Source organism: Dreissena polymorpha, chromosome 6 (assembly GCF_020536995.1).
Source record: "Dreissena polymorpha isolate Duluth1 chromosome 6, UMN_Dpol_1.0, whole genome shotgun sequence".
NCBI classification, from domain to species: domain Eukaryota; kingdom Metazoa; phylum Mollusca; class Bivalvia; order Myida; family Dreissenidae; genus Dreissena; species Dreissena polymorpha.
The window spans coordinates 63201857-63217505 of NC_068360.1; the positions used below are offsets into that span (position 1 = coordinate 63201857).

Genomic DNA, 15649 nt, shown 5'->3' on the forward strand with positions numbered 1-15649 from the left:
GCCTGTGTGGTCTGTACAGTATGCACATGAGGCTTGCAGTAGCCTGTGTGGTCTGTACAGTATGCACATGAGGCTTGCAGTAGCCTGTGTGGTCTGTACAGTATGCACATTAGGCTTGCAGTAGCCTGTGTGGTCTGTACAGTATACACATGAGGCTTGCAGTAGCCTGTGTGGTCTGTACAGTATGCACATGAGGCTTGCAGTAGCCTGTGTGGTCTGTACAGTATGCACATGAGGCTTGCAGTAGCCTGTGTGGTCTGTACAGTATACACATGAGGCTTGCAGTAGCCTGTGTGGTCTGTACAGTATGCACATGAGGCTTGCATGTCCAAGAATAGCCTGTGTGGTCTGTACAGTATGCACATGGGGCTTGCAGAAGCCTGTGTGGTCTGTACAGTATGCACATGAGGCTTGCAGTAGCCTGTGTGGTCTGTACAGTATGCACATGAGGCTTGCAGTAGCCTGTGTGGTCTGTACAGTATGCACATGAGGCTTGCAGTAGCCTGTGTGGTCTGTACAGTATGCACATGGGGCTTGCAGTAGCCTGTGTGGTCTGTACAGTATGCACATGAGGCTTGCAGTAGTCTGTGTGGTCTGTACAGTATGCACATGAGGCTTGCAGTAGCCTGTGTGGTCTGTACAGTATGCACATGAGGCTTGCAGTAGCCTGTGTGGTCTGTACAGTATGCACATGAGGCTTGCAGTAGCCTGTGTGGTCTGTACAGTATGCACATGAGGCTTGCAGTAGCCTGTGTGGTCTGTACAGTATACACATGAGGCTTGCAGTAGCCTGTGTGGTCTGTACAGTATGCACATGAGGCTTGCAGTAGCCTGTGTGGTCTGTACAGTATGCACATGAGGCTTGCAGTAGCCTGTGTGGTCTGTACAGTATGCACATGAGGCTTGCAGTAGCCTGTGTGGTCTGTACAGTATGCACATTAGGCTTGCAGTAGCCTGTGTGGTCTGTACAGTATACACATGAGGCTTGCAGTAGCCTGTGTGGTCTGTACAGTATGCACATGAGGCTTGCAGTAGCCTGTGTGGTCTGTACAGTATGCACATGAGGCTTGCAGTAGCCTGTGTGGTCTGTACAGTATGCACATGAGGCTTGCAGTAGCCTGTGTGGTCTGTACAGTATGCACATGAGGCTTGCAGTAGCCTGTGTGGTCTGTACAGTATACACATGAGGCTTGCAGTAGCCTGTGTGGTCTGTACAGTATGCACATGAGGCTTGCAGTAGCCTGTGTGGTCTGTACAGTATGCACATGAGGCTTGCAGTAGCCTGTGTGGTCTGTACAGTATGCACATGAGGCTTGCAGTAGCCTGTGTGGTCTGTACAGTATGCACATGAGGCTTGCAGTAGCCTGTGTGGTCTGTACAGTATGCACATGAGGCTTGCAGTAGTCTGTGTGGTCTGTACAGTATGCACATGAGGCTTGCAGTAGCCTGTGTGGTCTGTACAGTATGCACATGAGGCTTGCATGTCCAAGAATAGCCTGTGTGGTCTGTACAGTATGCACATGAGGCTTGCAGTAGTCTGTGTGGTCTGTACAGTATGCACATGAGGCTTGCAGTAGCCTGTGTGGTCTGTACAGTATGCACATGGGGCTTGCAGTAGCCTGTGTGGTCTGTACAGTATGCACATGGGGCTTGCAGTAGCCTGTGTGGTCTGTACAGTATGCACATGAGGCTTGCAGTAGCCTGTGTGGTCTGTACAGTATGCACATGGGGCTTGCAGTAGCCTGTGTGGTCTGTACAGTATGCACATGGGGCTTGCAGTAGCCTGTGTGGTCTGTACAGTATGCACATGAGGCTTGCAGTAGCCTGTGTGGTCTGTACAGTATGCACATGGGGCTTGCAGTAGCCTGTGTGGTCTGTACAGTATGCACATGGGGCTTGCAGTAGCCTGTGTGGTCTATACAGTAGGCACATGAGGCTTGCAGTAGCCTGTGTGGTCTATACAGTATGCACATGAGGCTTGCAGTAGCCTGTGTGGTCTGTACAGTATGCACATGAGGCTTGCAGTAGCCTGTGTGGTCTATACAGTATGCACATGAGGCTTGCAGTAGCCTGTGTGGTCTGTACAGTATGCACATGAGGCTTGCATGTAACTCTTGTCAAGGATTCCCTGTGTATGTTGCGGGCTCTATCAAGCCTCTGACTTTACATTGTGAAATTTCTTGTATCAGAAATATTATTAAACATTCGGACTACTGAGCTTGTCTTTATGTAAAGAATGATGTTAATTCACAAATTTTGAGTCAATCATTCTTTACATTCTGTAAATGTACTGTAATAAATGAGAAAGAGGAAAGAGTTAAAGCGACACTGTTAAAATATGTAAAAAACATCAGCTGTAATATGTTTCAAATTTTAAAACAGTGGATCACCCATATTTCCTTGTAAGCCTCGGGAAAACCTGAAATAAAATCCTGTAATTGTTTAGATCTATTCAATACGGCCAGCATTATTTAAGTGCAGAAACTACAAATTAAGTTTTTCAGAGTTTATTTGTTACTGTACAATTAATGATATTTGTCTTCATGCAATTTTGCAGTAAAAAATGTCTTTTTCGTGGATACATTAATTAAATTATTTCTGATTTTGGATTTTAAAAAAAATTGCATCTGTCATTTTCAGATATGTTTGTATTTTAAAATAAAGAAACGGTCAACATGAAAAATCAACAAAAAATTATGTATCACAAAAAATTATAATTGGAATATATATAAACTTGTGTATTAAACTCAATTGTTCTCTCCATGCCACATATAACAGACGCAGGGCCAAGTTTACAGAAGTTTACAGCGTTGGCTTCAATAACATCCTCTACTCTGCTGCTCCTCAGTCAGACACACGGGTCAAGGACACGAACCTCGCTCTGGCATTGAGCCAACAAGAGGAGGACAGCATGGTGGATCACAGGTGAAATTTGTTAGGTTACATAACACCTTTAGCATGAGGATACATTTCACTGAATCAGTGGTCTTTTTTAATTATTTTTTTTTCAGGGGTTATATTGTTTTTGGCATGTCTGTCTGTCTGTCTGTCTGTCTGTGTGTCTGTGTGTGTGTCTGTCTGTCTTTGTGCCTGTCTTTGTGTCTGTGTGTCTGTCTGTGTGTCTGTGTGTCTGTGTGTCTGTCTGTCTGTCTGTCTGTCTGTCTGTCTGTCTGTCTGTCTGTCTGTCTGTCTGTCTGTCTGTCTGTCTGTCTGTCTGTCTGTCTGTCTGTCTGTCTGTCTGTCTGTCTGTCTGTCTGTCTGTCTGTCTGTCTGTCTGTCTGTCTGTCTGTCTGTCCGTCCGTCCGTCCGTCCGTCCGTCCGTCCGTCCGTCCGTCCGTCCGTCCGTCCGTCCGTCCGTCCGTCCGTCCGTCCGTCCGTCCGTCCGTCCGTCCGTCCGTCCGTCCGTCCGTCCGTCCGTCCGTCCGTCCGTCCGTCCGTCCGTCCGTCCGTCCGTCCGTCCGTCCGTCCGTCCGTCCGTCCGTCCGTCCGTCCGTCCGTCCGTCCGTCCGTCCGTCCGTCCGTCCGTCCGTCCGTCCGTCCGTCCGTCCGTCCGTCCCAAAACTTTAACCTTGCTCATGAAATGAAAACTCTTGGGTCTATGTTCTTTAAACTTCACATGTGCATGCATCTCATTAAGATCTACATTCAAACATGGTATGAGGTCAAAGGTCAAGGTCACTGTGACCTTAACATTTAAAATATAACCTTGTTTCTTAAACAGCTGCCGTGCGGCTTCAAAGCGCAGTAGGGGGCATTGTGTTTCACAAACACAGCTATTGTTTTGAATGGTGTAATGTTTCAAGGCTATATCTATGTCGCTACAAGATTTCAACATGAAACTTTATGGGTGAATAACTATCAATGAGGAGAATTGCAATTCATAAAAACAAATACCCTACACTAATTATAATGATTATACGGTATATCAATGGATTTGCACCAATCCATTAACAAAATGTATTCAGCAGGGGATATCAATTCAACAAATTTGCTTGTTTTTACTGTAAAACCTGTTTTTGGACTCAACATGGTGGCATCAGTTATTTGTCATATCAAGGTCAGCCTTACTTGTTGAGATTAATTTTTCTGCACTTTCAAATTACATTGTTTTCAATTAGTAATCATCTTGAATGTGTTTTAAGCAATAATAATCTAGAATGTGTTTAACTTCAATCATCTAGAGTGTTTTTCAAGTAATAATCATCAACAATTTAAGTAATAATCATCTAGAAATTAAGTAATATTCATCTTAAATGTTTTTTAAGTAAAACTTATGTTCAGTGTTATTTAAGTTATAATCATCTAGATTGTATTTTAAGTACCCCAGTAATAATAATCTAGAATTTAGTTTTAAGTAATAGTCATCTTCAACATTGTTTTTTCTTTAAGGTAATACTCATCTAGAATGTTTAAAAAAAATATTAATCTAGATTTTTATGCTCACCCAAATTTTTTTTGGGGGGGAGCATATAGTCGCCGCTTCGTCTGTCCGTGCGTGTGTCCGTCCGTCCGTGCACAATTTTTGTCTGGGCTATTTCTCAGCAATTAATGACCGGAATTCAATAAAACTTTATGGGAAGCTACACTACCAAGAGGAGATGTGCATATTATCAGCCGGTTCTGGTCGGATGATTTTTCACAGAGTTATGGCCCTTTGAAATTTTCCATTAACTGTACATATAGTGCAATTCTTGTCCCCCCAACTACTAGACATTACCTTTTATCTGAATATATATAGTGCAATATTGTGACAAAAAAAACCTTTGGGGAGCATCACCCGTCTATGATGGTTTCTTGTTTTTTAAGCAATTATCCTCTGGAAGTTTTTTAAAGTAATATTCATGTACAATGTGTTCAAGTTATACTCATCTAGAACGTTTTTTAAGTGACAATCATGTAGGATGTTTTTAAGTAATAATCATCTACTATGTTTTTATTATGAATAATCATCTACAATGTTGTTAAATCTTTCCTCCACTTGTGTAGGTATGCAGACATTGATGATCTTGCTGCAGAAGGGGGCGTGGTCTACTTTGATATGGGCGGAGCTAAATCAGTTGACCTGCCCACCTGTAAGGAGATTGACAAGGAGGCGGAGTTAGGGCAGGAAGTTGAAGCCAATCATCTCTATGATCACTTAGAGGGGGAGAAATCTGCTGGAGTACCGCTACCTGTCCCTTCTAGGCAAGTAAAATTAGGATTTTATTATCAAGATGTTCATCACAGGAATTCAATCTAGGCTTCAAAAGATATAGCAAATACAGAAACAACATTATTATACATGGAGTAGCAATTAAATCCTACTTTTTACAGATTTTATTGCAGATTTTTATGTCTCCCACCACTATAGTGGGGGACATATTGTTTTTGCCCTGTCTGTTGGTAACGGTTGGTTGGTTTGTTTGTTTGTTTGTTTGTTTGTTTGCTCCAACTTTAACATTTTGCTATAACTTTTGCAATATTGAAGATAGCAACTTCATATTTGGCATGCATGTGTATCTCATGGAGCTGCAAATTTTGAGTGGTGAAAGATCAAGGTCAAGGTCATCCTTCAAGGTCAAAGGTCAAATATATAGCTTCAAAGCGGCGCAGAAGGGGACATAGTGTTTCTGACAAACACATATCTTGTTAAAACATAATTTAGAAGCTAAGGTGTCCATTTGAAACTTTTTATGCAAATTATATATTTTTAAAGGCATACATGGAATAACGCTTTATATTGTTGAATATAAAATTACAAAAGGAAAAGATGATTTCAGTGCATAGGTGAACAATCGTCTTGTAGTTGTAGAACACTTTAAATTGTACCACCCTCTGTCCCTTGTAGGAATGGGAACTTGACGGCTTTTGCTCCAGAATTCTTGCAGAAAGATACGGACGTTTTGCAGGCTTATTCTAACAACTTGAATGGTTACAGGAAGTGAGTCTGTGTCAGTGTTCACTGCAGATTTCAAACAGGGTCTGACACAGGGGTTTGTAGTATCGCACCGTAAAACATAATTTACCTTACCTCTGATTATACTCATGACATCTTTTCCTTTTGCTGGAATTCAAATAGCCTCGTTATGGGAAAACGGGGCTTAATGCTTGTGCATAAAGTAGCGTCCAAGATGAGCCTGTGCATTCTGCATTAGCGACAACTTTCCGCTTTTATGGAATGTTTCGAAATTCCAGTATAAAGTGACGCCTCTAATAAGCAAGTGCAGACTCCACAGGCTCATCTGGGTAAAACTTTATGCACATGCAATTAACCCTTTCCCACTTAGAAGCAAAGTGAAAATGGCTATTAACAAACAGTATAAAACCAGAACAGCCTGCGAGTAACTCGCAGTCTGTTCAGGTTTTATGCTGTTTGCTGCTCATCAGTGACTAAGGGTGGGAATTGAAGCCTTTAAAGCTTGAATCTAGTACGAAAGACCTTTAATGAAATTTAAATTTATAATGGACTACAAATGCGTTAAAATACATATCTAAATGGTAAAGGGTTAACCCTGTTTTAAGAGAGAGGGGCTAAAATGTAATTTTTTTAGAGCATACATGAAATACTTTTAATGTCATTTTGGTATGTGATGTAAACATTTGCACACAATATTTCTTGTAATGGTGTTTTCAAAAATATAATAAAACAACATAACATAGGCCTGTTAGAGTGAATTTGGCTTTATGTATTCATATTTAAATAAAATGTGCATTTCAAATGTTGTAAATGTATTGCAAACTTTATGATATGATAATCACAGTAGAAAATATATTTTGTTGTAACATCAACCTTTAATAAATTAACAATTTGATGGATTATGCTTTAAGGCTGGTTACAAGTATTAAAGGAAATGCAAAAGTCAGCAGAGATATGAAACAATTGTAATGCTATGAAGTGGGTTATCATTAATGCAATCAACACTGGACAAAAAAAACTTCTGCATGTTCAGACATCTCTCATTATTTTGACGTACATTAACAACAAATTACCAGAAAACTTCCATTGCAATATTTTTTTGTGTAACTGAAACTTGTGTTTATTTCATCCATCTTTATGTGGAGCTTATCCCATTTATGCCTAGCGTCTAGAAAAAAGGCCTTGGCAAACAGCGTAGACCAAGATGAGATGCCGCATGATGCTTCGTCTCATCTGGGTCTACGCTATTTGCTTAAAGGAATTTCTGTAAGAAATATTCTAAATATAGAAATAAATATACTAGACATCCCTAATTTTGGAAATAAACTGATACAATTTAGAAGGATGGGAGAGTCCACTAGGCATAAATGGGTTAAGTTTCATCATGATTCTATGTACACAATTGCAGCAGTTATTTTCAGGGTTGCATAAAATTTTATGAATTTACATGTTTAAGGTTAAAATAGATCAAGTATAAGAACTGTTTATTATGTAGGTTGTATTTTCATAAAATGGTTTTTCTGGGTCACCATTAATCGACAGGGCTGTCAATCTAGTTGAAAGTTCTCGAAACAATAACTTAACTCTCTTTATAGCTATATGTAAACATGGAAACAAAATCAAGATTACATTTTAAAACACAATATGATGTAATTTACCGCTATATGTGATTGAAAACTGTATGATATGATTTGTTTGACCACTATATGATGTGATTCACTACTGTATAATGTGATTTACCACTATTATTCATGTTTTGCTTTATCTCAGTTTTTAGCTCGGCTGTATTCGGAGAAAACCCGAGGTATTGTCATAGGAAGCTTGTCGTCCAACGTCCGCGCCGTGCTGAAACCTTAACATTTTGTTAAGGTTTTTAGCATTGGCTCTAAAATCAAAGTGCTTCCACCTACAACCTTGAAACTTTTTATGCACCTGCACCTTGATGAGTTCTACATGTCACACCCATTTTTGGGTCACTAGGTCAAAGGTCAAGGTCACTGTGACCACTTTAAAAAATAATAATCTGACAAACATTTATTTATTTAAAACTGCACCCGCAGCCGAGCGTGGCACCCGTTATGCGGTGCTCTTGTTATGGTAAATTCTTGTAAGCTGTTTGTCCACATTAACCGAACTTGATCAGTCAACTGCATTGGATGCGTGCTTATGTACCAACGCACGGTGTGTATGGATGATTCTCCATGATGGTGCTTTTCTAAAAGGCTGTTCATTTATGCTTTGGATAATTATGTGAGAGAAATGCTTCCAATTGTTGACCTATTCCTGCTTGAATTATTTTGATTAAAAATGTGTTTGTTTACAAGTAACTGCTTAAATTACATTGTTTAGTTTTGAATATTTTTGTTAAGTTTCTAATTTTTATGCTCCCCCAAAATTTTTTTTGGGGGGAGCATATAGTTGCCGCTTCATCTGTCTGTGCGTGTGTCCGTCCGTCCGTGCACAATTTTTGTCCGGGTTATTTCTCAGCATTAATGACCGGAATTCAATTAAACTTTATGGGAAGCTTCACTACCAAGAGGAGATGTGCATATTATCAGCCGGTTCTGGTCGGATGATTTTTCACAGAGTTATGGCCCTTTGAAATTTTCCATTAACTGTACATATAGTGCAATTCTTGTCCGGGCTATTTTTCCCCAACTACTGACTGGAATACAATGAAGCTTTATGGGAAGCTTAACTACCTTGAGGAGATGCGCATGTTATTTGTAGGTTCTGGTTAGATGATATATTTAGAGTTATGGCCCTTTGAAGTTACTTAACCATCCATCGTATTATTTTGTCCAAAGTTGTGCCCCTCAAAACTTTCCTTTTATCTTAATATATAGTGCAATATTGTGACAAAAAACCTTTGGGGAGCATCACCCGTCTCCGACAGTTTCTTGTTAATATTTAATTTGATGTTTTTCAAAAAAAAATCTATTGGATGTAACACATTTGTGACATATTTGTAACAAGAGAATGTATGTTCAGAATAATTCTGTTGTTGCTGTTGATCTTAGTCTTTGATAAACATCTTGTGATCTCAATTGTTTTAATATCAATGCTGCTGCTACAGATGATGATAATGATTAAAAAGAAGAAGATTATGATGATTATCAAAAAGATGTTGCTACTGCCTCTGATTATGATAATTGATATATTTGTAAATGAGATAATTATAACTACAAACCATAATTTTATGTTTATTCAAAGTCAAGTATAGAAAGTTTTTATGAAGGAAAAAATAATATACCCGGTAATGTGATAGTATATGTTGGTGTGTTTTGTCATTGATTGAGCTAGCCTTTTCTTTACTCAGTCACAGGGAGCTTTGCTTGAGGTTTGTTCTTTGACATTAAAAAGGTAAGCAAATAGGCAACGTTTTGGTAAAGTCTCTATAATAACAATGTGGGGTTATGTTCACAGTTCTTTAACTTGCATGACAAGCAATAAATACTTGTGCCATAAATATAGTGGCAAAAGTGTTGGTGATTCTTCATTATTGAAAATATATACTTTTTATACGCCCATTGAAAACCCTATTACTCTCTGCGAGTGGCGGGCCTGCGGGCAGGTGGCGTCGACAGCAGTGTCCGCTCTCTAAATCAAATAATTTTCATCCGATCGTCACCAAACTTGGTCTGAAGTTGTTTCTAGACAATATCTAGGTCAAGTTTGAATATGGGTCATGCCGGGTCAAAAACTAGGTCACGGGGTCTCTTAGTGCATTTCAAAAATTTAGCATTGTGCCCGCTCTCTAATTGAAGTAGTTTTCAGATCTTCACCAAATTTGGTCAGAAGTTGTGTCTAAATGATATCTAGATCAAGTTTAAATAAGGGTCATGCTGTTTGAAAAACTAGGCCACAATGTCACTTAGTGCATATTAAGCATTTAGCATGGTGTCAGCTCTCTAATCGAAGTAGTTTTCATCAGATCTTCACCAAATTTGGTCAGAAGTTGTGTCTAGATGATATCTAGGTCAAGTTTAAATATGGGTCATGCTGGGTCAGAAACTAGGTCACGAGGTCACTAAGTGCATTTCAAGCATTAAGCATGGTATCCGCTCTCTAATTCAAATAGTTTTCATCCGATCTTCACCAAACTTGGTCAGAAGTTGTATCTAGACAATATTTAGGTCAAGTTGGAATATGGTCATGTTGGGTCAAAAACTAGGTCATGAGGTCACTTAGTGCATTTCAAGGAGTTAGCATGGTGTCTGCTCTCTAATTGAAGTAGTTTTCATCCGATCTTTACAAATTTTGTCAGAAGTTGTGTCATAATGATATCTAGGTCAAGTTCAAATATCGGTCATCATCCGGGTCAGAAAATAGGTAATGGGGTCACTTATTGCATTTCAAGGATTTTGCATGGTGTCCCCTCTCTAATTGAAGTAGTTTTCATCCGTTCTTCACCAAATTCTGTCAGAAGTTGTCTCTTAATGATATTTAGGTCAAGTTCAAATATGGGTCATGCTGGGTCAAAAACTAGGTCATGCGGTCACTTAGCATTTCAAGCATTTAGCATGGTGTCCGCTCTCTAATTGAAGTAGTTTTCATCCGATCTTCACTAACTTTGGTCAGAAGATGGGTCTAGATGATATCTAGGTGAAGTTCAAATATGGGTCATTCCGGGTCAAAAAATAGGTCATAGGGTCACTAAGTGCGTTTAAAACAATCACCATTGTTTCTTTTACCCTAGTCCATTAGTTGTAATATCATGCTTCACTTGTCTCGCCGATTTTTATGCTTTCCACGATTTTGAGGAAATTGACAGTCGGCATCTTATTTATGTAAAATAAATGTTATTTACATACATAGTTATGTAGTTGTTGCTTAGTTTTCAAAAATATATCACTTTGCCTCTCAAATGGTTAGTTATGACCTAAAAATATATCATTTTGCCACTCAAATGGTAAAGTTATGTGATGCTTAATTTTCAAAAATATATCATTTTGCCACTCAAATGGTTATCAAGTTGTCCAAAACCTTCAAACAGGCGTATCTTGTGACAGTTTGGCACTCTTGTTTATTTTTCACGTTGCATTTACAATTGGTTTGTTTCTAAAATAAGGATTGTAATTGTCAACCTTACATGTATGTTTTAAATGATGTTTACCTATGCAGTGTTTTTTAAAGGAATACTTTGTTTCCCATTTTGTTCGATACATCAACTTATATTGTTTGTTTTTTGTACATGTCTTATTAAATTATAATTACATATGGCTAACACTACAATCAAATTGTCTTAATGTTATTAAAAAAAGTGAGGATTGATGAGCGTTTGTGATCACCTGTTGTCTGTGGTCAACATTTACCTTCGGTAAAAAAACATGGCCGCAAGGGGGGGGGGGGGGGCTTTTTCCTTATATTTATATAGTAAAAAAGTTTGTGAACACTCTAGAAGTCACATTTTTGCCTTATCATCATGTAATTTGGTCAAAACATTGGTTATGTGGATATATCGGACGAGTTTGAAAATGGTCGTGATCAGTGGAAAAACATGGCCGCTATAGGGTGGGGCAGTTTTCTCTATATGTATATAGTGAAAACATGTGAACAGTCTAGAAGACACATTTTTTTGTCCAATCTTCATGAAATTTGGTCAGAACATTATGTTTCCTGAATACGACAGTTGAGTTCGAAAATGGTTCGGATCGGTAAAAAAATATGGCCGCCAGGGGGGTCTTTTTCCTTATATTTATATAGTAAAAAAGCTTGTGAACACTCTAGAAGTCACATTTTTTTCCTAGTCATCATAAAATTTGGTCAAAATATTGGTTATGTGGATATCTCTAACCAGTTTGAAAATGGTCGTCATCAGTGGAAAAACATGGCCGCCATGGGGTGGGGCAGTTTTCTCTATATGTATTTAGTAAAAGCATGTGAACAGTTTAGAAGACACATTTTTCGCCCATGCAATCTTTATGAAATGTGGTCAGAACATTTGTTTTGGATACGACGTTTGAATTCGAAATTGGTTCGGATCGGTAAAAAAAACATGCCCACCAGGAGGGGGGATCTTTTTCCTTATATTTACACATGTATATCGTAAAAAAAACTTGTGAACACTGTAGAAGTCAGATTTGTTTGTCCAATCATCATGAAACTTAGTCAAAACATTGGTTTTATGGATATCTTGGTTGAGTTTGAAAATAGTCGTGATCAGTGAAAAAAACATGACCGCCAGGGGGTGGGGCAGTTTTCTCTATATGTATATAGTGAAAACATGTGAACAATCTAGAAGACACATTTTTTGCCCAATCTTCATGACATTTGATTAAAACATTTTTTTACCTGGATAGGATGGTTTAGTTCAAATATGTTTTTCATCCATCTTGTAACATTACCGCCAGGGGAGGGGGGGGGGTGTTCCTAATATGTATATACTAAAAAGCTTGTGAACACTCTAAAAGTCACATGTTTGGGGTAATCATCATGAAACTTGGTCAAAACATTGATATGTTGCATGAGTTTGAAAATGGTCAAGATCAGTGGAAAAACATGACCGCCATGGGATGGGGCATTTTTTTCTATATGTATGTAAGAAACATTTTCCTTATATATATATATTTAAAAAAATCTGGGTATTAAAACATGGCAGCCAGGATGGGTGGGGTAATTTTTTATATAGGCCTATTGTTATTAATTTGGAACACCTTATTTTTAAAGTCAGTCTTGTCATACCAATAATTTGAAATATTTGCTGAAGAGTTTTAATCTTTGTTTTTTTCCATCTTAGTCTCTCAGGTGAGCAACCCAGGGCCCTTTGGGGCCTCTTGTTTCTGTGTATATATCTATGTTATATAAAGTTGATCTTCATGTAACTTGAAGACACATTTGAATGAGATTTTGTGCCTTTTTTTTTTGCCCATCATATGTATCCTTTGTTTTTCTAGATTGTTTGTAAAGGCTGTTCATTTCGTATAGCATGTGGCCTATGGAAACTTTTATAACCAAATAATCAGCCAGAATTTAATATTGTGTTGATATGTATTTGTTTACATTTGTAGTTTGTAATCAAAATATAATGATTTAATTTTATTTCACTGTGACATATTTTAAATTAACTTTGTATAAAAGTATATTTTATTTTTGGATAATATATAAATAATTGTAAGATTATTTCATAAACAACAACATATATCTTTACTATGTTGTATATATTATCAAATATAGCCCTATACCAAACTTAAGAATGCGTGAACAACTCTTGTGTAAGTCTTCCTTGTTTCAGTAATTCAATATAAGTTTATATTTTTGAATTTTTTGAATGTACAATGTTACCAAGTTAAGGGGTTGTACTGAAATCAGCATTGTTGTCTGCCTGTTTGTCTGTCTGTCTTTCAGTTTGTCTCTCTGTCTGCAGACTCAAAGATACCTGGTGTGAATTCTCTCGGACTTTTCAACATGCAACTTTCAGACTTGTAGGGATTGTTCCTTATAATTTGAAGTTGTGTGTGCATAATCCTTATCTTCTTACATTAGAATTTTCCCAAAAATATTCAGCTTTTCAACTGACAATTCATGTCATATTCGAATTATTACTGTAGACTTATAGCAAAAATATACTTCTCTGAAACTACAACATTCAGATGTATCTATGTTTTGGTATGAAACATTTTATAATTGCCATATACTTAATTCCTCCTGTTGTATTTATCCATTCATCATAATGTAATTATGTCGCATTCTGAACTGTACCATTTACATAATTTGTACAATTTTTATGTAGGACTGGTTATTGCTTATTAAATCTATAGCTTGTCTTTTGTTTCCAACGTTGTTTATGTCGAGTAAGAACGGACCTTGATCGGAAATCCTTGACGGCCATTTTAAGAGAAAATTTCATTTTCTATCAAAAAATAGTACATTGGTTTTATAGTTTTTTATGCTCCCCCAAACAATTTTATAGTCGCCGCTTCGTCTGTCCGTCCGTCCGTGTGTCCGTCCGTGCACAATTTTTGTCCGGGCTATTTCTCAGCAACTAATGACCGGAATTCAATGAAACTTTATGGGGAGCTTCACTACCAAGAGGAGATGTGCATATTATCAGCGGGTTCTGGTCAATTGATTTTTCACAGAGTTATGGCCCTTTGAAATTGTCCATTAACTGTACATATAGTGCAATTCTGCTACAACCAAAACGGACACAGCTACAACCAACACAGACACTTCTACAAACAACACGGAAACTTCTACAACCAACAAGGACACTTCTACAACCAACATGGACACTTCTACAACCAACACGGACACTTCTACAACCAACACGGACACAGCTACAGCAAACACTGACTCTTCTACAACCAACACGGACACTTCTTCAACCAACAAGGTTACAGCTACAACCAACATGGACACTTCATCAACCAACACAGACTCTTCTACAACCTACACGGAAACTCCATCAACCAACACGGACACTTCATCAAACAACACGGACACTTCTACAACCTACACGGAAACTTCATCAACCAACATGGACACTTCTACAACCTACACGGATATTGCTACAACAAACACATAAACTTCTACAACAAACACGGATACTGCTACAACAGTGAAACTACTGCAGCCAACTGGGAATTTTCATCAACCAACAAAAGAACTTCTCCAAATAACACAAAAACTTCTCAAATAAACACAGATACTTCTACAATCACAACAGAAGCTTCTCCAACAATCACGTAAACTTCTAAAACTAGCACGAAAACTTCTCCCACCAACATGGAAACTGCTGCAAATAACACGCAATATTTTTATCAATTAAGGAAATGTTTGCAACCATCAAGGCATCTTCTTGTATATTCACTGAAGCGGAAGCTCCTCCGACTAACTCACCACCGATCAAGCACTTATAACATACAGACCACTGCTAAAGCCACCACTGTGTGTGTGTGTGTATGTGTGTGGGGGTGTGTGTGTATTTCGAAGTTTATGAGGTACTTCCGCGTCTGATTCTGCATTACTCCTGGAGTGTGTCACGGCAATCCTAGTTAATTAACTATTTAACTCACAAACGCTGGGATGGAATTTGAATTATAGCTGCAATTTCCAGCTGTTTCTTTTTTTTAATGAAAGTAATTTTTTAATTTGTGCGTGATCTTTTACTGTGGAGGGGGGTGGCAGTTTACCAGGACAAAACTCCACCTGACTGCTAAAGTGAGCACCAAAACTCGCATGCTTACGGAATCGGGGATAGCACCTGGGTCGCCTACTTGAGAGTGCGTGTACCAAACACTGCGCCATAGCAGCTAAAGGCACTGCTTACTTTCAGCACCAAAATGTAATCAAAAACTAGATATTCGATGGATTCCAAATGATTTTTTTTTTCAACGCATCTATCGAATCTTATTCGATTTGATATACATTCTAACGATAAAACCAACAACTGTTATGGTGTTATGCTTCAATTGATAATGGTAAAACGAGCAATTTGGTTGTATATATACTGCTTTGAACAGAGTGTGAAAAACTGTTTCAAAGTCGCAACACACGGTCGCTTAACCCATTTATGCCTTGCGTCTAGAAAAAAGGCCATGGCAAACAGCGTAGACCCAGATGAGACGCCGCATCATGCGGCGTCTCATCAGGGTCTGCGCTGTTTGCTTAAAGGAATTTCTGTAAGAAATATTCTAAATATAGAAATAAGTATACTAGAAATCCCTTATTTTGGAAATAAATTGATCCAATTTAGAAAGATGGGAGAGTCCACTAGGCATAAATGGGTTAAACCTGCTTCCACTATTTATC

The 15649-nt window shown here is 38.3% G+C and overlaps 1 protein-coding gene across 4 annotated transcripts in view; it reads left to right on the forward strand.

The window, feature by feature from the left end:
• LOC127834104 (protein jagged-1-like) overlaps positions 1–13662 on the forward strand; it is a 77277-nt gene extending 63615 nt beyond the window's left edge. For 3 of the 4 annotated variants that reach the window (XM_052359713.1, XM_052359714.1, XM_052359715.1), the window contains 4 exons: positions 2779–2925; positions 4987–5184; positions 5828–5920; positions 7667–13662. In XM_052359713.1, coding sequence (XP_052215673.1) covers positions 2779–2925; positions 4987–5184; positions 5828–5920; positions 7667–7673 — 445 coding nt within the window. In that variant the 3' untranslated portion in view covers positions 7674–13662. The remainder of the gene's footprint in view (positions 1–2778; positions 2926–4986; positions 5185–5827; positions 5921–7666) is intronic. The other variant, XR_008027812.1, reaches the window with a different exon arrangement.
• The last annotated feature ends 1987 nt before the right edge of the window (positions 13663–15649 follow it).